The sequence below is a fragment of the Chelonoidis abingdonii genome, chromosome 7, assembly GCF_003597395.2.
Source record: "Chelonoidis abingdonii isolate Lonesome George chromosome 7, CheloAbing_2.0, whole genome shotgun sequence".
NCBI classification, from domain to species: Eukaryota; Metazoa; Chordata; order Testudines; family Testudinidae; genus Chelonoidis; species Chelonoidis abingdonii.
In genome coordinates this window covers 4,289,103-4,311,751 of record NC_133775.1, presented here as the reverse complement: position 1 = coordinate 4,311,751, position 22,649 = coordinate 4,289,103, and the positions used below count along the sequence as shown (strand labels likewise).

The window sequence follows — 22,649 nt, the reverse complement described above, 5'->3', positions numbered from 1 at the left end:
TGATTTTTATTCATAATTCTTAGAGCTTTGTTTTGCTTATTTTTTGGGCTGGTAACGCCTCATTAATTAGAATGCTTGATAAACACTTGGAAGAAGAGATCTTTTAAAAGATGATCGGTCCTGGTTGAGAAGTTCCATTCTAGCTGTGTATCTTCCAAGAAGACTGCCAGTGATACAGGAGAAGAGCAGATTTTTTTTTAAACTTTACAAAATATAATCAAAAGAAAACTCTCCTTAAAAACTCCTTTCAGAGATTTGTAAAGGAGCAGAAGGCATAAACACAACTCTTGCCTTTCTAGGTCCTCTTTAAAATTCAGCTGGTTCCTCCTCTCCCACAGACAGCAGAGAGCCTACATGATTAGAATGACTATCACTTTTCAATTCTAAAAAAATTTTGGTCTTATGGCTTGTTTTGGGGTAGCATCCCAGTGCTGGCCTGACAGGTGGGCTTTGTGAGAATCACAACTATTTATAAAATTCCATCTGTAAAGAATTCCTTACCTGTAAAATCAGAAATTATTAGGCAGTCAGCCCACATGTGGAGCCACCCATGATAATTCAAACAACGTACAGTTTCTGGTTTCCAGAGAGCTTCCTGTTGCTGCTTTTTCAGTTTTACAGCTTGAGTGACTTAGGGATATGGTCAGGTGCCTTGCCTGTAGCTAGGAATGACTTGGTGTATTGAACAGGTTTTAGTTGTTCAGCCTTCTACTTCAGAGCCTTTTTAACAACTTGATTGTGTTGCTACTTGTTTGTTGCACAGTGATCGTTTGTTTAATGCAGAAACATATAACTGCTAGCACTGTATGCAAACAATGATATATTGTTGGATTCGCAAGTCATGGTGCTATAAAAATTTACTCCTAAGATTTGTAAATCATGAAATTGAATTTTGGTATGGAAAACACTGACTAAGTGCATGTAAATATTGTGACTGCATCCTGCAGTAGTGCATTATTGCATGGAATCCATAAATATTGAAGATGAAAAGCTAATTGATTATCTAGTTCCCCCTTCCAGAATGTGGTTGTTCCCTACAGTGCAGTCACCAGTGCATTTGTTTTGCCTAGTTTTAAATGTCCGAAGTGATGGGTCTTTCTCTTTGAGAGACTATAGCGTAGTTTAATCAGGCTTGCTGACTGCATGTTTATCCAGATGCTTAGCTTGTTTTCATTGTGCCTAGAAAATGGTATTTTATGCTTAGATTTTCAAAGGGGCCTAATGGAGTGATGTGTCCAAATCCCATGGAATTTCAGTGGGTTTGAACACCTAGCTTCTTTAGGCACATGAAAATCCCAACCTTTGTGGGGTTTGTGTTGTGATCCGGATGTGATATGGCCTAACAAGTTCATAAACTAGTTTGTATTATACCCTTGATTGATGGAATTTTAGAAGAGCACTTGGGGAAATTAAGCAATTGGTTTGGCTGATGTAAAGCAGCAGTGTGATTCTGTTACATAAACTGAACAACTAAACCTACTTGTCAAAATGCTGATTTTGACATCCCAGTTTTCGTTTTTCATTTGGTGAATCCTAGATCTTCTTAAAATTGCAGTAGGCATGTCAATGTGGGTGATTTTTGTGCCTAAATTGACTTCTGTGGCCAAAGATGTGGGTTAATTGGCTAGTAGTGTACCCCTTGTTATTCCTGTAGTATTCAGAGGAAGCAGAAGCAATATCTGTAAAGTTACTTAACCAGTTTAGTATCAGAGGGGGAGCCGTGTTAGTCTAGATCTGTAAAAGCAGCAAAGAGTCCTGTGGCACCTTATAGACTAACAGACTTATTGGAGCCTGAGCTTTTGTGGGTGAATACCCACTTCATCGGATGCATGTCAACTAGTTTAGAAATCATTTGCTCTTTCTATGATGGTAATGCATCTAGGTCCCTAGTGTAGACCAAGCCTTAGTATTGTAAAGACTTGTGTTCCCCATTTGAGCCCCTGGCTATCTCCTCTCTGCTGCATCTATCAATGAAAATGTCATGTCTGGTGACCATTACCTCTCCCAGAACAGTACGGGAGCTACAGGCATTAATTTTGGGACATCTATACAAGATCTTTTGTAAGGACAAAGTTCACCTGCATCCTCATCCAAAGTTTGTCTCAAGGTGGTTTCTTCTTTCATGTCAGTCAGACAGTTTGACCATATTTTACCCAAAGCTACATACTTAAACTTCAGGAGAGCCTTAGCAATTTACCTAGACAGAATCAGGCTCTTCTGTAAATCCTCCTGTCTGGTTCATAGCAATGGCAGACAGAGTAAGAAGCCATTCAGTCTCCACCCAGAGAATTTTCTTCCTGGGTCACATCCTGTATACGCATGTGTTATGACTTGGCTAATGTCACTCCACTTGACAGAGTCTCAGCTCGTTCAAGGTGGTTGCAGTTGGCCTCAGCAGCCTTTCTGTCACAAGTTCCAATTACAGACACTAGAAGAGTGGCAGCCAGGTCCTCTGTCCCCACGTTTGCCTCCCGCTATGCTATGGCTTAAGACTCCAGAGACAATACTAGAGTTCGGCAAGTTGTTCTTCAGGCTTTGTTGAAATAGACTGCTATCCCAATTCCTGTTCTTATGGCTTGAGTCACTCAAAGAAGAAAACAGTTACTAGCCTGTTGTACATGTCCATTCCATAATCCACCCTCTTCTGCCCCTCTGCATTGGAGCTCCAGCAAGAAGGAACTGAGGGGCCCTGGGGATGGCTCTTCCCTTTATACCTGCACACAGTGGTACAGGGCAGCAGTGGGAGCTTGAGCCACCCCTGGGTCCTGCTGAGGGGAAATGTTTCTGACAGCTGTATGAGGGCACACTGACACCAAGAATGGCATGAACGTGTGCAACACATCTCAAGGAACAATGGTTACTGTCCTGTTCAGTAACTCTTTTTTCAAAGGTGCAGCAATGTGGGTGGATGGGTTATATCCATAAGGCTCTGTATGACTAGAAAAGCTACCACTGGCACAACGGAATGAAAAATGCTATAGCAGTGCTAACTGGTGTTAAAACATTCTCAGCGGCACTGAAGGGAGTTTATTCTTGGTGGAAGCCATATGAATAATCATTAGCAGCCTCTGAGCATCATGTCTCAGCAAGGGAGAGCCATAATAGTCTGTGCAGAATGATGCAAAGATGAGTGTTCAGGGTATCCAGGGTTGAGTGTCACCTTGTTACCTCCTGCCTCCAGTAAGAGCGTGTCTCGCCTCTGGTAGCTGAGTGTCAGTTCTCTAACACTGCTGGCCTGTCAGCCACTCAAGCACTCTCTGAGGTAGGGTAGCCCCGTCTTTGAATTGAAGGTTAACAAAATGTGAACTCCTGTCCACTTGAAATGTTCTTCTGTGATATCCTACCCCCGACATTGGCTACTCATGGTAATCCCAGATTCTCTGCTCCCAAAGGAACAGTGTAGCCCAGTTTACCTGCTTTATCTTAAATCACAGCTCCTGTATAACACACAGAACTGAACACTTACATAAACCTTCTTTTGGTTTAGTATGAGAGCGTATAAATTCCACTAGAAAAAAGTGTGTGATGGAAACAAATGGTTACAGTACAGAACAAAATCATAAAATGCAAACTAGGGCCTACGCTTAATAGTTACCTGTCCTATCTAACAAAGTCAGTTTCCCCCACATCGTTCAGTCTGTTGCAGAGCTGACTGGCTTCCCAGGAACCAGAATCCAGTCTTTCCCTGAACACCCCCAGGCTCAGCAAGATGTCTTCTCCGTGAATGGATTCAGTATGTCTTTCTCCACCCTTTGATATACTGAATCTGTCTTTTGTCTTTATTCACAGTCCAGTGATCCACTGTCTGTTTCTCTGTTCTTTTACCTCCAAGTGGTTTTGATTGTTTGCAATTGGCTTTGATAGTTTTCCAACTGTTCTGAGATGGACAAGGATAGACAATTGAACCTTGCATTACATCACCAGCTGACCAGGGAGGGGTGAGGACAACTTCTGTTTGAATGGGCCATCACCAAAACACGATTCCCTGGTGACAAACTTTTACTATGGGGCCATAAGGCATAGTTTTCAATATAGTTAGGTTACTCCTTAAATATTAACTGTGTACACATCTTGCAGTGAGTATTGATAAATTAAGAGCTTTTAGTACAGACTTCACATGCTACCATTCATTAATAAATACTGTGGAAGTGGTATATTAGATATGGTGAGTTTCAGGTCTGACAGTAGTTGCTTGTAAAGAGCAATGAACCTATTGGTACCAATGGGCTTCAGTGTCCTTGTGAGCATTCCAAGTATTTGTATTATTGTAGTGCCTGGGTCTTGGTCTACGACTAGGTCTTTTCGCTATGCTAGCTGCTGTACAAACATGAAACACAAGTATGATCTCTGTCCCCAGCAGCTTACAATCTAACACCCACCCCCCAGATTTAGTGTTGTGCCTCACCAGTGGGGTGCTGTGGCAATTTACATTTGGCTTTTGGGAAAGTTCAAGAAGAACTTGATTTGAAATATAAGCTGTTAAAAGGGATTTCCACCTTTTTCACAGTGTTGGGGTTTTTTTGAAGTGGGGAATGAGTGTTCTATATACTTTGAATCTGCTTATGGTCTTCCATACAGAAACTCCTCATAGTCAATACTAACTGGAGAATTGTGCCTTCAGGTTCTTGAGCAAAAATTGACATTTTGATGTGACTGCCATTTTCAGAGGTTCCTATTTAAGAGATTATTGTAAATTAAATATGATAGTGCAAGAAGTATGCTCTAGTTAGACAGAAATGAAGGCACAAGCTCTACCCCAGGAAGTTTACAATCTAAATCAGTTTTCTAACCTGTGGGGGAGGCATCAGACTAGTTAATGAGAGGGAGAGCCGAAGCCAAAGGATGTGATCGATGTGGGAGAGGGAAGGTGCAGGACCCCAGGTTATAGACTCATAGACTCATAGGTCAGAAGGGACCAATATGATCATCTAGTCTGACCTCCTGCACAAGGCAGGCCACAAAACCCTACCCATACACATTTAGAACAACCCCTAACCCATGACTGAGTTATTGAAATCCTCAAAATTGTGATTTGAAGACCACAAGCTGCAGAGAATCCACCAGCAAGCGACCCATGCCCTGGGTTGATGCGACTTCCCCTGACTCACTGCAAGCATACTGCTGCATAGCAAATAAAGCTATTGGTGGCTCCCTGAAAATCTTTCTTGTCCTTCTTTGTGTGGCTGCTAACGTAGCTGGACATTGTAAAAGTCAGAGGTGTAGTAGGGCTGCGGGCGTCAGTGGGCCAGCCCAGGCTTCTCTTTCCTCAGCTTTGAGTGGCAAATGGATGGTTGTCCACCTCCAGCATCGTGTCCCTTCTGATTAGGGAATGGGGAGAGGGATTTGGTTTTTACCAGTGGGGGGAGCAAGGGTGTGGAGTCAGCAAAATTATAAGAGTGGAAAAAAATACACCAAGGAAACAAATGAGGAAATATGGAGAAACAGTGGCCTCTGCTGTCCTTTTCTGCAAAGTACATTATCCATTTTAGGCTCATATTTAACTTAAATCTCAGATACATCCTGGATGAGCATTGATATCAGAAATTCAGAATAGTTAAATGAAGCTGTAAATTTTAAAATATTCCTCAGCTGTCTTGTTCCTGTGCTTCTTCGTGCCATATCTCTCATTTTGGTATCGTTGTTGCACAGTTTGTCCTTGGTGGCTGAGAGGGCCAAGATAATACTTTTCCAAGTAGAAGACATTTATCATGAAGCAGCTTTCTGCAACTGCAATTATTGCTTGGCCAAATAAGATGTAGATATATCCTGATGGTGGATACTAGCTGGGTGAAGTTGCCCTACTCTGAGTAGTTACATGTGGATTGGCTTAGAAAATGGGCTGGTTTACGTGCTTCTGTACTGCAGTAACCTGGCTTCTCACTCAGTAAGTTTTGGGGCTTCTTGTCTGGATTTTTAGTATATCCATTGACATCTGTGTGGTGTTAAACAGCAGGGTACAATCAAATTGTTTTGTTCCTTTACCCTTCCATAGGGATTAGGAGTATCTTCCTTGCAACATGGGGAATTCCTGTCTTGCATTCATGCCTTAAAGCTTCTTCCCTTGGCCAGAGGAAGCTCCTGTTGAGTGATGCAAGATATTTGGTGGTGGTATTTAGCAGTGTGTAAGAAATTTGCATTTTATTATGATCTGCCTTCCTGTGCTGGGAGCAGTTGTGTGATACATTGCATCTCTCAATGGTGACTCCTCCGTCCAGTGATGGAGCATTTAATTGTTCATAATAGTCCCAACCAATCCTTTGCTAGAAGAGAGAGAGCTGTGAAGCAGTTAGAGGGTGTTTAAGTGGGTGGGGTGGTTCAGCAGGGCAGGAATGGGGGATTCTCAGGATTAAGATGAGAGGGGGATTTGAGACCATTTTTGGAGCAGGAGAAGATAATTTATTCAATTAATCAGACACCTTAAGTCAATTTGATGTTGCTTTGATTTTTTACCACTTGCAAGCAACCCATTCTTGTGCCATACGATTACTGTCTAGTGTATTGTGTTCTCTTCAATATAGCCAAGTCCATGGAAAGCTAACAGAAGTGAACATAAACCAGGCTCGCTTTCCTCCAGCCGTGACTCTGCCTTTACCAGTCCGGTGTCTGTAACCAAACCAGCGGTACTGGCGAGTGGCTCAGTTCTCACCTCTCCCAAAGAGGTAAGGGGTTGGGTTGGGGATAAAATTTGGACCTTTTCCAACTAATGTTGCTTTCTATAACTAAGTACCATGAGAGCTCTTCTTTTCGTATGATACAGCTCTGAACACTTGAAGAGTACTCAATCACTTGTATGGTCTCTGCATATTGAGCTAAGTTCCCTTGGTTAATGGGAATGCTCTTGGAAGTCTGTCTTGATGTAAAGCGTGCTGCCAGCAGTTTTTGACTAGGTCTGCTTTAATTTCATCGCCCTCATACAAGGTATGATTGCTTTGACATTTTAAGAGCACCAGGGGAACTAACTGGGCATGCCCAGAACAATGTCTAAACCATCAGCTGCATTACCAGAGTGCAGGCACCAGCCCTGCTATGTGAGAGCTATGAATTGAAAGTTAACACTGAGGGCTTCTCTACAGAACACCTCAGGCCTTGTCTACTCTGCCACTTGACAGCACTGCAACTTTCTTGCGCAGCGGTGTGAAAAAACATCCCCTTGAGTGCTGCAAGTTTCAGCGCGGTAAAGTGGCAGTGTAGACAGTGCACCAGTACTGGGAGCCACACTCCCAGCGCTGGTAGCTACTCCCCTCATGGAGGTGTGTTTTTTACAGCACTGGAAGAGTTTTACAGTGCTGGTGCCAAAACTACACAGCCACATTAAAGCGCTGCCACGCTTAGTACACATGGGGTGTGTGTGTGTGTAAATGCTAATGTGTCTTAATGTCACACACTAACTAAATCATGGGGACCCTGCTGGTGCACACTAAAAGTTCCCCACATGAATACGTTTCAAAAATTTAAAATGGGGGACTGTATTAACACACACTAGGGAACTCTTAAAGCAATATCATTGGAGGTTTGTAAGAACAGGTTAGACATCACCTGACAGGGACGGTCTACAATCTACATAATACGTAATCCTCCCTTGAGTGCAGGGGACTGGACTAGAAGATCTCTTGAGGTCCCTTCCAGTCCTATGATTCAGTGCTAGCAGGGTCTACACAGGCCCGTTAGTGCATGGCATGCTAGTGCGCACCAGAATTTACACCATACAAGACCTGAATTCCATACCGCTCTTTAAAATAGGGTGCTAGGTTGTCTTGTGTTCTTGCTCTTCCAGCTCACAGCTCTTTCCTAGCAATGCATGTGGTGAGGTTTGGGAACAGTTCAAAAGGTTTGGTATGTACAGATGTGTGTACTATTCCTCTTCAGCTATTGGTATTTGTCAGTGTTGATGGTGGAGGATGTATTCCAGTATTCATCTGCAAGGTTGTCTTAATTTATAGATTAAGTGTCTGGAAAAGTCTTTGGACTTAAAATTTACTAGCATTTCAGCAGTCTATTCATGGTAGCCTCTTCTGTCCTTCACTTGTGTAGGTGATGTGGCTCTAAAAGGGTCTCGCTTTCCAAATAGTTTACATACAAAGTGCTGGGTTTGGGCAAACAATAGCAAACAGACCCTAATAATGAAGCATTTCCATGAATTTTAAACAATTTTACATTAAAACTTCCCCTGCGTTGTTGGGAAGTAAAACGCTATGGCTTTGTGGTTAGTGCAGGGGTCGGCAACTTCTGCGGGAAGCGGCGCGGGCTGAGGGATGTGCTGTCCGCCCTTTCCACGGCCCCCTTTGGCCTGGAGCAGCGAACTGTGGCCAGTGGAAGCCACGATCAGCCAAACCTGTGGACGCGGCAGGTAAACAAACTGGCCTGGCTCACCAGGCTGTTTAGCCTGGCAAACCGTGTGCCAGAGGTTGCTGACCTCTGTGTGGGTGTGTAAAAACCAGAAAATTAAAGTGGTCTGTTTGTATCCAAACTAAGTAAAGTACCAAAGGGTAAACAGTATAAATCATGGAAAAGTTAGACAAGATTTTAAGAAATGACTAGTGATCGAGTGCCTGCATTTTTGGGTACTCTGCTTGATACCTAAAAGGAATCTGATCTTTACAGTACCACATTCCCATCCTCTGAAAATCTGCTCTCTTTAAGGAGTCAGTTGGGTGCCAATAATTGACACACCCATAATTGCTAGTCACTGCTTGGCCATGATTTTCTGTATCTTTAAATTTTTAGTTTAAATAATCTGGAATGGGGGAAGAAGTTAAACAAGTCATATCTTGACACTGTTCTTTAGTTTTAATAAACAGTGGTGATCTGTTTACTCAGCTAGAGGTGAATGCCCCCTTGCATATTCGGCAGAAATGTTGCTATTACAAAACTGAGAATCTTTGTCGTGTGAGGCTGCTCTCTCTCTTAACCTTTTGTTTTGAGATCAGAAGTATTCCTAGGAAGGTTTTGTCATCTTTGTGGATCTTAAAGTTGTGTAGACTTTTACTCATTCTGAACTTTCACCATTTTTGAACCCCTACACTGGGGTAGTCAGTTATTTCTTGGTCAGTGTCCAAATATCTTGGTCAAGGTCCAAACTCCAGAGAAACATTTTTCACACCACAATAACAATAATAAGTAAATAAAAAGATTTCGCAGTATGTTCAAAAGTGTCTGGCGGTCTAGATTTAACCTGCGGTCTGTCTGTCGACTATCCATGCCCTACACTTTGAGAGTAAGATACTGGGATAGTCTTTTGATCACGAGAGACAGTTCTGTGCTAAACACAAAACTAAGGTTTCTGAATGAGGAAATAGCCCACTAATAATGGGTATATAGATGAGTAGTTCTGGTTTTTATGTAATAAAAAATACTCCATGGAAATAACAAAATTGCCAGTCATCTCCTTGACAACTTTGCTTTTATACTGTATTCTTTCCCCTCATTCACCTTACCTCTTTGTTATTTTAGCTTGTAAGCCCATTGGGGCAGGGACTTTGTTTTCCCTTATGTCTGTACAACGCCTAGCACACTTTGGGCACTACTGGAACATAAATACATAATTCAGATAAGCTTCCACCTTCAGGTAAGTGATACCAAAACAAAGTGAAATGCACTTGTGATCCAGTACAATAAGGACTGAATATAGCCCTGTAATTTGTTGTCCTAGGCAGCTCTTGCTGTCAGTCTCTGGCCAGCAAGGATGTAGGTTTGTAGGGTATTAATCTGACACTCAGACTGAATTACAGGCTCTCTCTCCGTTCTACAGAGACCAGTAATACTTAAAGCTATGAAAGTTGAACTCTTTGCTGAACTTCCACCAGCTTTGTCTGAGTGGTTAGTATATTAATAGAAGAAACTCATCTGAAAGTCACTGCATCCTATGTTCCCATAACATCAGTAGCTATATTCAGTTAAACTGGAAATGATTTAAGTTTGTCCAAGCTACAACTGAGCATTTGCAGCTGTAATGCCTAGACTTTTATTTCACATGCTTTTTAAAAAATTGTTTGACAATCTTAGTCTAAACACAGGACTGGGACCCATGAATTTTAATCTCATCTCTGCCACTGACCTGAGAAAAGTAATTTAATCTCTGCTCTTTCTCTGTCTGTTTAATGGCGATAATGACTACCTTACAGAGGTGTTGAAGAGTGATCAGTTAATATTTGTAAAATTCTCTGAAAATGAGAAGCTCTGTAAAAGTAGAACACTGACATTACCATAGAGTCTTCCTAGATCTCCCTGAGGATTAGTGTAAGATTCTGCTCTATAAGTGCACTTTTAGTGCTTTATGCAGTCTGCTTTTAAAAGCCTAAGGGATGGCTCTTCCACTGTTTTCCCCAAGGAGAATATTCTGCAATCTCATAGGCAAGGTACTGAAAATGAACTTGTCATTGTTAAAACTCATTTCTTCAGCATATCAGGCCTAACTCTCTATATGAGATCTCTGGGTTCAGATACCTCCAGGTATTCGATCCTGGGACCCAAACACCTGTCTTTCCTTTCTGACTTAGATGAGGCACTGTGGGAGGATGATTGTAAAATAAATAAATCAATAAGCAATATGCTCTTATTTTGTTTTTTATTGTAAATCTGTTGAAAGCTTTGTGTAGTCAAAGTTAAGGTGGAGAATTTGAGAATTTTATCACTTGTTATAGCTGCTTTTCTCATCCCTTAAACTTTGTAAAATTAGCTCTTGGTATGTTGGCATTTCTGTATAGGTGTCGTTGAAAAGGGCTGTTCTGGCATGGAGCTTGAGTGTTTTATTGGCTGTCACGTTAAATGGGTATTCCAGTCTACTAGAAATGTCAGACTTAGTCTGTCACTTGTACAGTCAAACTAATGACCACATTGAGAATTTAATACTACTCGGGGTTTCATTTTATCCTGACAGTCACTCAGATTGGCTGTGGAAGTTTCACAATCAACTGTCTGCTCCTCTGCGCTGTACTAGGCGATGTCTGGAATAACTGCCTGGCGAATGTTACTGTCTGATGCCAGTGTTTATAGTATACACTTGTGCAGGAGAGGTTCATTTCATCTTAGCATTACATGTAACGTAGGAATAAGGAATCCAAGCAGCTGAATACTTTGAGATCCCTTTTCTTTGCCTTTTTTCTGCTCAGAGGGTTTGTATACTGTACTATAAGCATATTTTGCAGAGTAGTTTTCTTTGGCGTCCTAAGGATTGCATGTGTAGGCAACACTTCAGCTCCAAGAAAAACATCTAAAATGCTGCTGCAAGGCTCTTCCAACTCCTGCAATGAGGAACTATTTAAATATCCACCTGTTCTGTTTTTACACTCTTTGATTTCTCTTTCCCTTCTTTCACAATTTATGTGCAGGAAATGGATTGTTTTGTGTATGAGATTCTGATGTGTTGTGACCTCTCCTTTCAGTGGAGAGTCAAGACTAATGAAAATAGGATTCCTGTCTTCTGCATGGACCACCAGACATGAATACAACAGACAAATCCTCGGGGCAGAGGGGAAGTCAGGAGGCTAGAATCTCAATTCATTTTTATTGTAAATCCCACCTATAAAAATGAAACAGGTTAACTACATTGAAATCTAGCTGCCATGTTACTGGATACCATCACATATCATAAATAGTACTGAAGACCTCCGTAAAAAAAAAGATCAGTTTTGTTTAATTTAATTGGATAGACCTTTTATTTGGCATGGAGAACAGGAGTTGGGGGAATGATTTTGCTAATAGGCAGGAATCAGCAGTATATTCCTGGATCATTCCAAATGCAGAGATGAAATTAACTGGACAGAGAGCCTGTGAGGCAGCTCACGTTACCAGGAAGCATATTATGTGAGGAGCAGAACAAGCATGTTAAATTCATGACTGCCTGAACTAGTGGAGATGAAGAAACAGTTGCAGCAGCAGAAAGTAAGATTTGGTTGGAGACATTCGTTCCAGGTTGGTGAGGAGGAAAGGAGTGGATTTGGAACAGTGCACTCAAGTTCTCTGGGAGAAATCTGGAAACTGCCAGTCAGCTCAGGAGATAAGTACTAAAAGATGTGGACACAAATCCTGATCAGGGCTAAGACCCAGCTTTTCTTCAACTGGTATTTGGTAAGTTCTCTAATGTGTTCCACCTTAATTCTCCAGAGTCCTTCCAGCACCACCCCTCCCATTGAGATCAGTTCTTCACGTCTGACCAAGCTGATGCGTCGCACCGCCGATAAGAAAAGTGAATTCCTGAAGGCATTGAAAGATGACAGGAATGGAGAGATCACAGAGAACAGAGAATGTGACAAGTTGGAGGATGTAAGAGGACTGCCCACTTTTCTTTCCTGGGAATTGTGTATTTTAAGGGACTTCAAATAGACACTATCCAGGGGGGGGGGGGGGGGGTGGATTGTGGCTGCATATTTACACAGCGATAGCATGGCTGCCAACTAGATACAGACATTGGGAGTAGAACTTATCCTTCTCTGGATAGAGAAATGTAGGCTTCTGGTACTGGAACTAAGGAGATTCCTAACTGTCAGTAGTAGTTTAAATCCTGCTTCCTGAGCAGTAGCCACGAGAGAGAGAGAATTGCAAATGGCTTCCATTCTAGGCTGCTGGTCTGTGCCAGAGTACATTCCTGCCAACTATCTGTTTTAAAATGCCGTCTTATTTTTGATCTGTTTTAAAATGTCTTGACATTTTTCCCTAGGAAAACTCCTCTCCAGAATGGGGTTAGAGAAATAACTATTGTTGTAGATCCTAAGCGCAACATTCTCAGCTCTCATGTTGCCTCTGCTAGATCATCTGTAGCTGTTAATTAACAAGCACTTGTTCCCGTATCTGTGCTGCCATATCGATACAGGATGGGAGAAACAAAGAAAAGCCATAACCTAAAGCAGTGCTCTTCCCTATTTTTGAAGTGGGGGCCACTTTGGCAAAAAAACAAAAACAAACTTCAATGTGAGAGCCACATCGACTACTAAATTAACACAGTGCTTACTACTCCTTAATGATGTAATGTTACAGAGCCATTCATGCAGCTGAAACAAAGGCTACTTGTACAATAAAACAATACTCCTTTTATAAAATAACCAAGAAAATAGGTGCCTTTTTAATTTCATATATGTGAATAAACTTTTAAAGAGCAGAATAATACAAAACTTACTTTAAAAACTGGATGAGCGAAAATGTGCCTGTTCCTCCTTGACTTTGTTCATGCAGTATTTGTGATCTGTCATCACAATCCTAGTAAGGCAGTCCAAATGTTCGTTGGTCAGGTTGTTCCTTTGTTTTCTTTTTCATCCCTCTGGCTGGGGTGAGGGCTCTAGGGTGGAGTTGGGGATGAGGGGTTTGGGGTGTTGGGAGGGGGCTCGGGGCTGGGGCAGAGGGTTGGGGTGCGGGCTCTGGGATGGGGCTGGGGATGAGGAGTTTGAGGTGCAGACAGGCTGCCCAGGGCTGGGGCCAGAGGACTGGCAGCAGATAGCTCCGCGAAGGTCTCTCTCCCTGCCAGCAGGGAGCACCGAGCTCTGGGGGAAAGGGTCCTCTGTCCCTCCCGCTGACAGGCAGCTCAGGGAAAGGGGCCCTCTTTCTCCACTGCCTGCAGGCAGCGTTGTGCTCTGGAGGAGGAACCTCTCTTCCCTTCTGCCAGCAGGTAGCACAGAGCTCTGGGGGAAGGGCCCCTCTCTCTCTCCCCTGCCAGCAGGCAGCACAGAGCTCCGGGGGAAGGGGAGAGGCCCACAGCAGCCCTGCAAGCCCCAGCTTGCTCCCCTCCCCAGTTCGCTCCTCTCCAGGTCCCTGCTGTGCGGCTCTTTATAGCCTGCTGCACGGCCACACAGCTTAGAGGGAACTTAGGGAGCCCCACTTAGGGTCGATGGGAGCCACCAGCGGCTCGGGGGCCTTGCAATGAAGAACACTGACCTAAAGAAACGCAGGAGGAAAATTAAAATATATGGCAAAGGGAAAAGGGCAACGTTTGGTAAGAATTGGCAGGATTCTAAGAGGGCTTTCTAAAGAATGGAAGGAATGCTACTCTTTAAATATCCTTGCAGGAGTGACATCTCCATTTATGTAGCTTAGTTCTGGTAGCATAGCTTAAAAAGACTGCAACTTCCGTTTACTTTCTGTTCAACAAACTGTACATTGGGAAATCTACACTGGACCCAGAGTAGTGTAAATGAATTTGGCTCTGGTGACAGTGCAGGCGTGACAGATGTGGCAAATTGAACACGCTCTGCACAACCCGTAGGACGGTGCCTCACTCTACCACTTTTTGTTGTAATGATGGACACCTCTAAGGGTCAGAATGCAGTCTCCATGGCTCATATAGTCTTTGGCATCTCTGAATCCATAATGGTGGTAATGTGGTGTGGATGTTTGTCCCTTAAAAATTAAGCTGCAGCCCACCAAACTCACTTTGCACCTCTCACTTCACCAATGTCTGATGGCAACTGCTTTCTGTTATTACCAACTCATGCTCTGAACCACTGACTTAAGGCAAAGGGTTTTATTCTCTCTGGAGTCATCCACTCAAGAACGCTATCTTCAAGACTTGAACTGTGCTATATGCATGAAGGATCAGTCTCTCAATTATGTGATTTGACTTACCTTTTTCATTTAGATGGAGGGCAGCAGCACACCAGAACCAAAGGAAAACTGGGATGAGAATTGCCATCAGAATGGCCTTTCTCTCCCTTTGATGGAGGAGGGGGAGAACCTGTCTCATTCACTGGAAGCAGAACACAGGTGAGCTGACAGCAGAACAGGGCTGAAGATGTCTCACAAATCATTTTGTCACATTGTGAGGGGAAAAGGCAAGTGCTTAGAAGATTCTCTTCTCCAGAAAACAATGCTCTTGCATATTCTGAGCTGTAGGTGTGTGGCTTGCTTGTGGCACTGGGGCTGGCAGAAAGTAAAATACTGGGGTGAAATTCTGGCCTCATTGAACTCAATGAGGCCAAGATTTCACACAGGTTCTGTGATTAACCTTCTAGCACTCTTCTAGCTTTGCATCTATAAGTCATTTAGTGCTGCCTGGCTTAGCTGTTTCCCACACCACGTTGCCAGGCAGAATCTCAAGTGTTGTTCTGCTTGATCTGCAAAAGGGATTTCCAAACGTGGGAGTGCAGAATTGATGACACATCACCACATCTCTCCTCCCAGCTCTTCTTGGAATGTTTCTGTGCTTTGTCAGTATGCTAATTTGATAAGAAATTGCCCCAAATCCTAGAAAACTATGAGGAGTGGGAAGAAGATACTTGCATGCATATCTAAATATGCATTCTGGTTGTGTGAGCAAGAGGAGTGTGATATAGCTGTTTAATCAGGGCACTAGGAATAAGGAAATCCTGAGTGTTTTCTCGGCTGCCATGCATACTTTCTGTGTCCCTGGGTTAATCACTAGCCTTCTTTCTTACCGTCCTTATCGATCTAAATGCAAAGTATTATTATTATATATTATTGATATGGTCTTTTCTAAAACTAGAAAACCCTTCCTGGAGGGATTGTAGCAGTTCAGTAGGAAAATCTTCCACTTTATCATGCACCTGGTTAAATTTGACTTCTCCATTTGCCTTTTTGATTCTTTTTAACCCCTCGTCCTTTTTCTCATGAATCAGGTTACTGAAAGCAATGGGATGGCAGGAGTATCCTGAAAACGATGAGAACTACCTTCCCCTCACTGAGGATGAGCTCAAAGAGTTCCAACTTAAATCAGAGCAGGTATATTACAACTCTTGCCATGGTGATGGTGGTTCTTCCTCACCTATTTCACACACATCTTAGACTGTTATTCGGAATTACGAAGAACTAAATAGAACTTGTGTATTGATTTAAAGTGATGGTCTAGTGGGGAAAGTTTATAAACATATTGTCCCCACTAGAAAAATATATATACTGACAAACGTATATTGTCACTGACCCTGCTCTTCACAATTTATCTATTTATATTTCTTTCTTGTAGCTAAGAAGAAATGGATTTGGGAAGAATGGATATCTTCAGGGCCGTAGCTCCAGCCTGTTCTCCCACTGGAGAAGCACTTTTAAGACAGAGTTGGAGGACTCAGACACAGAAACTAGTAGCAGCGAAACGTCAGATGATGATGCCTGAAAGTGGGCACAAAACATTTAAAACAAATAAAACCAACCCAATAAACTCAGTTCATAGTTCAACATGTGTTTGGGGTTGTATAAACTAAACAGAGTTTATTCTGTCTCCAGTCTGTTCAGTTTTTCTTTTGTTATTGAATACTTCATGCACAAGGGAAATAATTGTATCCCAAAGAAGAGAGAAATTGGCTTGTTTAGCTTTTTCTTTTGGTTTTGCCCTTCTGCTTAATAGAAGTTTGTGCAGCTAGCAAATTTGTGATGAGAATCCCTCATCAGGCAATGCACAAGTTCAGTCTTGTAAGCAGAATACAGGTGACTGATCTTTGCAACAACAAGCTTCTAATGATGCCGCCTGCATTACATAATGTTGCGCGGTAACAATGTGCTAAAACAATCATTGTCAATGACAAAATGGCTATTGAAGTTCTAATTGTGTTAAATTAATGCTAATAACATGAATTTTTTTATTTTTATTTTTTTTTTTTTTGCTGCTCGGGGAGCTTCATCACTTAACCAGGCGTTTGTGGTTTTCTTTTATGGGTACAGCTGTAAAATATTTGGACATAGGAATTGTTTGTGTTCTTCTTCTTGCAGCCTTGATATTCAGGGTGGATTGTAAAATATAAATTTTTTGTGAGATTTCAAAGATTAAGATTATTTTGATAACATTATTTACAGATTTAAAAAAGTGACTATCACATTGAGTCTGTATGAGGGGGAAAAAAACTACTGCATCAAAAAATAACTAACTTGGAATAAATATTTTGCATCAGTTTGCCAATTCTAGTTGTCTTTCTTATGGAAGGAAATCTTTCCTCAAATTAATATGGAACTATGGAGTTTTAATAGCACCAGGGAATAAACACTTCGTTCTCCTCCCCTCCCACTTTGTTCAGGTGACAGGGGACTTACGTTTTGAGGGGCAAAAATTGTTTGCAGGCAGCACAGACATCTTACACACCCTGAAGGACTCCTGTGCGACACTAAAGACACTTGGAATCTATATTCCTGCAAACAAAAAGAAATGGCAGATTCTACAACAAATGATTCTGCCCTCCCCCATACACCCAGCCTCAACAACATGACCAATGCCGCAAGTAGCGCCAGACGAGACGCTGTCAGGCGCTGGAGCAGTTGTCTACATCTGAGCCATCCATTTCTAGGCAAACATTTTGAGTGTGGGGCTCTTGTGTCCTCGACCAACATTCTCCAATTCCAGTCACCTCTCATTTCCAGCCCATTTGGGGCCTGCTTTACACTTTGTTCTCCAGACTGGGTAAATCACCTCAGACAAGTGTGTTCTGGAAATTATACAGAAGGGCTGTTCCATTCCCTTTCTTTCCATTCCACGTACCCATCCCCCTTCCCCGTCCCTGACCCATCTCACGAATACCTGTTACAGCGGGAAATATACCATCTCCTGCAATTAGGTGCTGTGAAACCAGTACCGGTTCAGCACAGGGGTCAGGGGTTTTACTCAAATTACTTCCTCAGTCTGAAGGAAACAGGTGGATGAAGACCCATTCTGGACTTGTGCAAACTGAACAAGTTTGTGAGAACACAGTGCTTCAAGATGGTAACCCTAGCAACCATAATTTTGGCATTGGAGAAAGGACACTGGCTCTCGGCCTTTGACCTACAGGACACTTACTTTCACATCACTATCCACCCAGCACACAGGAGATTCCTACAATTCACGCTGGGCAACCTACACTTCCAATACAAGGTACTTCCCTTCAGCCTTGCCATGGATCTAAGAGTATTTTTTAAAGTACCGGCTGTTACAGTAGCACATCTTCACAGGTAGGGTGTGACCACATTCCTGTATCCAGACGACTGCCTGCTTAAAGCACCAACATAAGGCAGTCCACACTACTCACACCACTTTAACCCTATTTACATACCTAGGGTTACAAACCAACCTACAGCAATCCACCCTGACCCAAACCCCACAACTAGACTTCATAAGGGCACACCTTGACTGTGTCACAGCATCAGCACGGCTACCCCAACCACCGTTTCTTGCCTTAACAAACCTAATCCTGGGGGAGCAATAGCTCAGTGGTTTGAGCATTGGTCTGCTAAACCTAGGATTGTGAGTTCAATCCTTGAAGGGGCCACCAGGGATCTGAGGCAAAATCAGTACTTGGTCCTGCTAGTGAAGGCAGGGGGCTGGCCCCTTTCAGACAGTTGACAAGACAGTAACAGTAAAACTCAGTCCACAAACATCTACCAGAATATGCCTACAGTTTCTCAGACACATTTGTTGTGAAACATGCCAGGCTGCATATGAGATGTCTACAAACCTGGCTACGCACTGTATATGTTCCTCAGACAGTCGATCAACAGATGGCTTACGGTGCCCAGCAGAGTGAAAGACTCGCTCACATGGTGAACAAAACAAATGTCTGCTTAGGCGTTCCCTTCCACCAGGAAACCCCATTATTCGCTATCACCACGGGTGCCTCTTTGGTAGGATGGGGAGGACACACCAGGGCTGATGGTCCCTAGAGGAGTCAAATCTCCATATAAATCTAGTGGAGCTCCGGGCAGTTCAAAACACCTGCCATCACTTTTCTCCCTCTGATCTGCAACAACACTGTCCAGATTCTCATGGACAATTTGGCGACTCCTATATAAATAGCCAAGGAGGGGCATGATCTTAACTGCTCTGCACAGAAGCAGTTCACCTTTAGCAGTGGTGCATCTCCAACAACATACACATCATGGCATCCTACCTACCTGGAAAGCAGAATGCCACAGCAGACAACCACAGCAGGAACTTCTCACAGACGTACGAGTGGGAACTAGACCCACAAATTCTGCAACTATATTCCGACAACGGGGATTTCCCTCAATAGACTTTTTTGCCTCTACCCACAATGCCAAATGCCGCCAATAGTGCTCCTGAGCAGAACTGGGACAAAACTCTCTTGGAGACGCGTTCCTCATCAAATGGGAGGCCCCGCTCCTGTACGCCTCCCCCGCCCCAGTCTCCCCATTGAGTCATGTCCTACATGTGTCAGATCATGAACCCTTGCCCTCCTGCCTCACCTACTGACCCAGGATACAGGACTCCTCCGTCACCCCAATGTTCCAACACTTGGTCTCCAGACCTGGCTAATCCAGGGATGACAGAACTCAAAACATGCTTTTCCAAGGAGGTCCAAGGCATTGTACTTAACAGCCGACATCTCTCCACATTAAAAACATATGCACACAAGTGGAATAGATTCTCCATGTGGTGCAGAGACAAGCACATCATTCCACAATCAGCCCCATTACCCGCTATCCTTGATTACATATTGACACTAAAAAAATCAGGCCTCTTGATTAGCTCACACAGAGTGCACTTATCAGCCGTCAACCACCTTTCACAACAAGGTGGACAGACTCAATGTTTTCACCCGTCCACTGACTAAGCACTTTCTCAAGTGTATAGAGAACGCTTATCCCACATTAAGGAACCCGACCCCTGTGTGGGACCTCAACCTCGTTCTCCGTGCTCTAATGCTTTGAACCACTAGCGATTTGCTTATTTCATGAAGGTTGCCTTTCTAGTAGCTATCGCATCAGCACGAAGGGTGGGAGAGTTGGGTGCCCTAATGGCACACCCACCTTATAACACATTCCTCAAGGACAAAATCATCCTACACCCACACCCTAAATTCATACCCAAGGTCACCTCCCTCTTCCATCTCAACGAACCCATTTACTTACCTGTATTCTTTCCCAAGCCGCATGCCGACAACAGGAAGGCGTCCTTTCATATGCTAGATGTACATAGAGCGCTAGCATTCTATATAGAGAGAACAAAAACATTGAGAATCATCCAGGCTATTTGTATTCACAACAGAATGATCAAGATGCCAAACCATTTCCAAACAGAGACTTCCTAAATGGATCTCTAATGTATCCAATTACATTATCAAAATTACAATCTGCAAACTCCTGGACTTCGCACACACTCCACTAGAGCTATGTCCACATCCATAGCCTTTCTCAAACACGTACCCATCACTGACATTTGTAAAGCAGCTATATGGGCATCGCCCCATACTTTCACCAAACGTTATGCCCTGGAGCAGCAGTCAGCTGCAGACGCTCACTCTGGACTATCGGTGCTCTCCACCATACATACGTCTACTCCGAAGCCCTTCCTTTCCACCGAGGAGCACTGCTCTTCAGTCACCTAAAGTGGAGCATCCACAGGGACACTCCTTGAAGAAGAAGTTAATCACCTTGTGCAGTAACTGAGGTTCTTGGAGATGGTTGTCCCTGTGGGTGCTCCATTACCCACCCTCCTCCCCTCTAGTTCGGAATTTCTGCTCGATCCTCTGGGGTAGAGAAAGAACTGGGTAATGGTTGACTGCGTGTGCAAGGCCAACCGGGGCATTGGTACCACAAGTCTCTCACTAGAAGCACAGGGTGCCAAGACATCTAAAGTGGAGAACCCAGAGGGACAACCATCTCTGCACAAAGTGAGGGTATGGCTACACTTGCAACTTCAAAGCGCTGCCCCGGGTCGCAGCGCCAGCGCTGGGAGAGAGCTCTCCCAGTGCTGCATGTACTCCACATCCTCTATGGGTAGGCTCCCAGCGCTGCGGCACTGTTTACACTGAAGCTTTACAGCGCTGTATCTTGCAGCGCTCGGGGGTGTTTTTTTTTCACACCCCTGAGTGAGAAAGTTGCAGCGCTGTAAAGTGCCAGTGTAGCAATGGCCTCAGTAACCTTCTCTTTTCAGTGATTTAACTAAACCTGTTTAAAATCCAATTTAAGTTAAGCTGGTGCAATTTCGGCATGTAGACAAGGCCTTAGACAGCTACGCTTTGAGGAAAGGGAAAGAAGGTACAGCAAGGAATAGCTTTCCTTCTGTTTTTACTGACTTAAATTTCACCCGCTCTCAACAGCTGTTCCTCTGACACCCAGAATAATTTCCACTATTGCTGGGCCATTAAGGAAAAATATTGCAGTTGCTTATGGGGGAGCCTCTGACAGCTGTAGAGGATCAGAGGCAAGGTGAACCCAGAAAATAGCTGGGTAAGTAGAATAACAGGCATTCCAACCCTAGTAACTATGAGGCTCTTGAAGAGTGGGCGGGACTTCAGTGGAAAAATATGCTTTGCCATCCCAGCAGCCAGACTGCAGACTCTAGGCCAGGGGTAGGCAACCTATGGCACACGTGCCAAAGGCAGCCCGCGAGCTGATTTTTAGTGGCACTCACACTGCCCGGGTCCTGGCCACCGGTCCAAGGGCTCTGCATTTTAATTTAATTTTAAATGAAGTTTCTTAAACATTTTTAAAACCTTATTTACTTTACATAACAGTAGTTTAATTATATATTATAGACTTATAGAAAGAGACCTTCTAAAAATATTAATATGTATTAGTGGCACATGAAACCTTAAATGAAGACTCAGCACAGCACTTTTGAAAGGTTACTGACCCCTGCTCTAGGCTGATCAGGAACCCATTAGCCAGAGATAGATACAGAATACAACAGGGTACAAGGATAGCAGTTTAGTAAGAATTCCAACCACTGGAAGAGGATGTTGGGTTTCTCACCAGTGGCACTGGCTTCTTAGATGAATTACTGTGTTGTTCCAAGGAAAGATTTGGGCTGCTGTGTGCCGTACACCAAACCTAAAGATGGTATCTCCTTAGAACTTAGTCTGAAGTAAGTAAGATGCGATGCACTGAGCATTCCAGAGGGATGAGTGAGTGGACCCTAAATGGTAGTTTGTCAGGCTCAACAAGCCCACTTCTACTGATTAGCTGAGTCAAAGGCTCCCTGTTCTGTAGAGCTCTTGGTACTGATCTCAGTCATATAGACTTCTGTAGCCTGCTAAAGAGTAGCTGAGGCATTGCAGGGCAGTGACTGGATTTTGTTATGAATAGCTGTAAATTCAACTTCTAGGGGGACATAAAGGGGACAGCAGGGCCAGGCTCTTGCAGGCTTTCCTGTGTTTAGAGTGTCATCTTCAGGCCCTCAAACTTTTGCAAAGAGCTGTTAAATCTAGCAGAGGGCAATGAAGAATGACGTTGGACATCTACAGGGGAGCTCAGCCTGCCGGAGACACTGAGGGGATTTATAAAGGAAGGGTTGGATTCCTGTTGAACTCTCATACGTTCACCAACATGTAAAGGAATCTGAGGCCATGTCAGCTACATGAAGAAGGTTTTACCTTGGTGATTTCTGATTGCCAGCAGATAATTTTTTTGTTACTGTATGTTCTTCACTGTACTTCCACTATCCCCCTGGAGCTCAACTGCTGAAGTGACCCTTTAACTGAGTTAATCGTCCTATTTTCCCTCCTTTGCTTTGAAAACTGGTTCAGTGTGTTGTGCATTGCTGTAGGCAACTGCAGAACAAAGGGCCTGCAGCTACCCACATAAAGGCATTGGGAACTTCTAAATAAAAACTGCTTCTTAGTTCCCCTAATGAAGTACGCAGAACCAACAGCCTCAGGGCTACAGCGGAGGTTAAAGGCCTGATGGGATAAAGAGGTGTCTCGGTTGCATCATTTATAAATGTCTAATGATCAAGTCTATTCCCATTAAAACAAGGAAGGGAAGCCTATCCTCTCCCACTCATTACA

General features: G+C 43.4%; 1 protein-coding gene across 7 annotated transcripts in view; it reads left to right on the top strand.

Annotated features, from left to right (window-relative positions):
* GPBP1L1 (GC-rich promoter binding protein 1 like 1) overlaps window positions 1–16,831 on the top strand; it is a 55,450-nt gene extending 38,619 nt beyond the window's left edge. For 3 of the 7 annotated variants that reach the window (XM_032804569.2, XM_075067578.1, XM_032804570.2), the window contains 5 exons: window positions 6,519–6,659; window positions 12,103–12,261; window positions 14,564–14,688; window positions 15,561–15,663; window positions 15,905–16,831. In XM_032804569.2, the coding sequence (XP_032660460.1) occupies window positions 6,519–6,659; window positions 12,103–12,261; window positions 14,564–14,688; window positions 15,561–15,663; window positions 15,905–16,051 (675 nt within the window). In that variant the 3' untranslated portion in view covers window positions 16,052–16,831. The remainder of the gene's footprint in view (window positions 1–6,518; window positions 6,660–12,102; window positions 12,262–14,563; window positions 14,689–15,560; window positions 15,664–15,904) is intronic. The other 4 variants (XM_032804572.2, XM_075067580.1, XM_075067579.1 and 1 more) reach the window with 2 other exon arrangements.
* The last annotated feature ends 5,818 nt before the right edge of the window (window positions 16,832–22,649 follow it).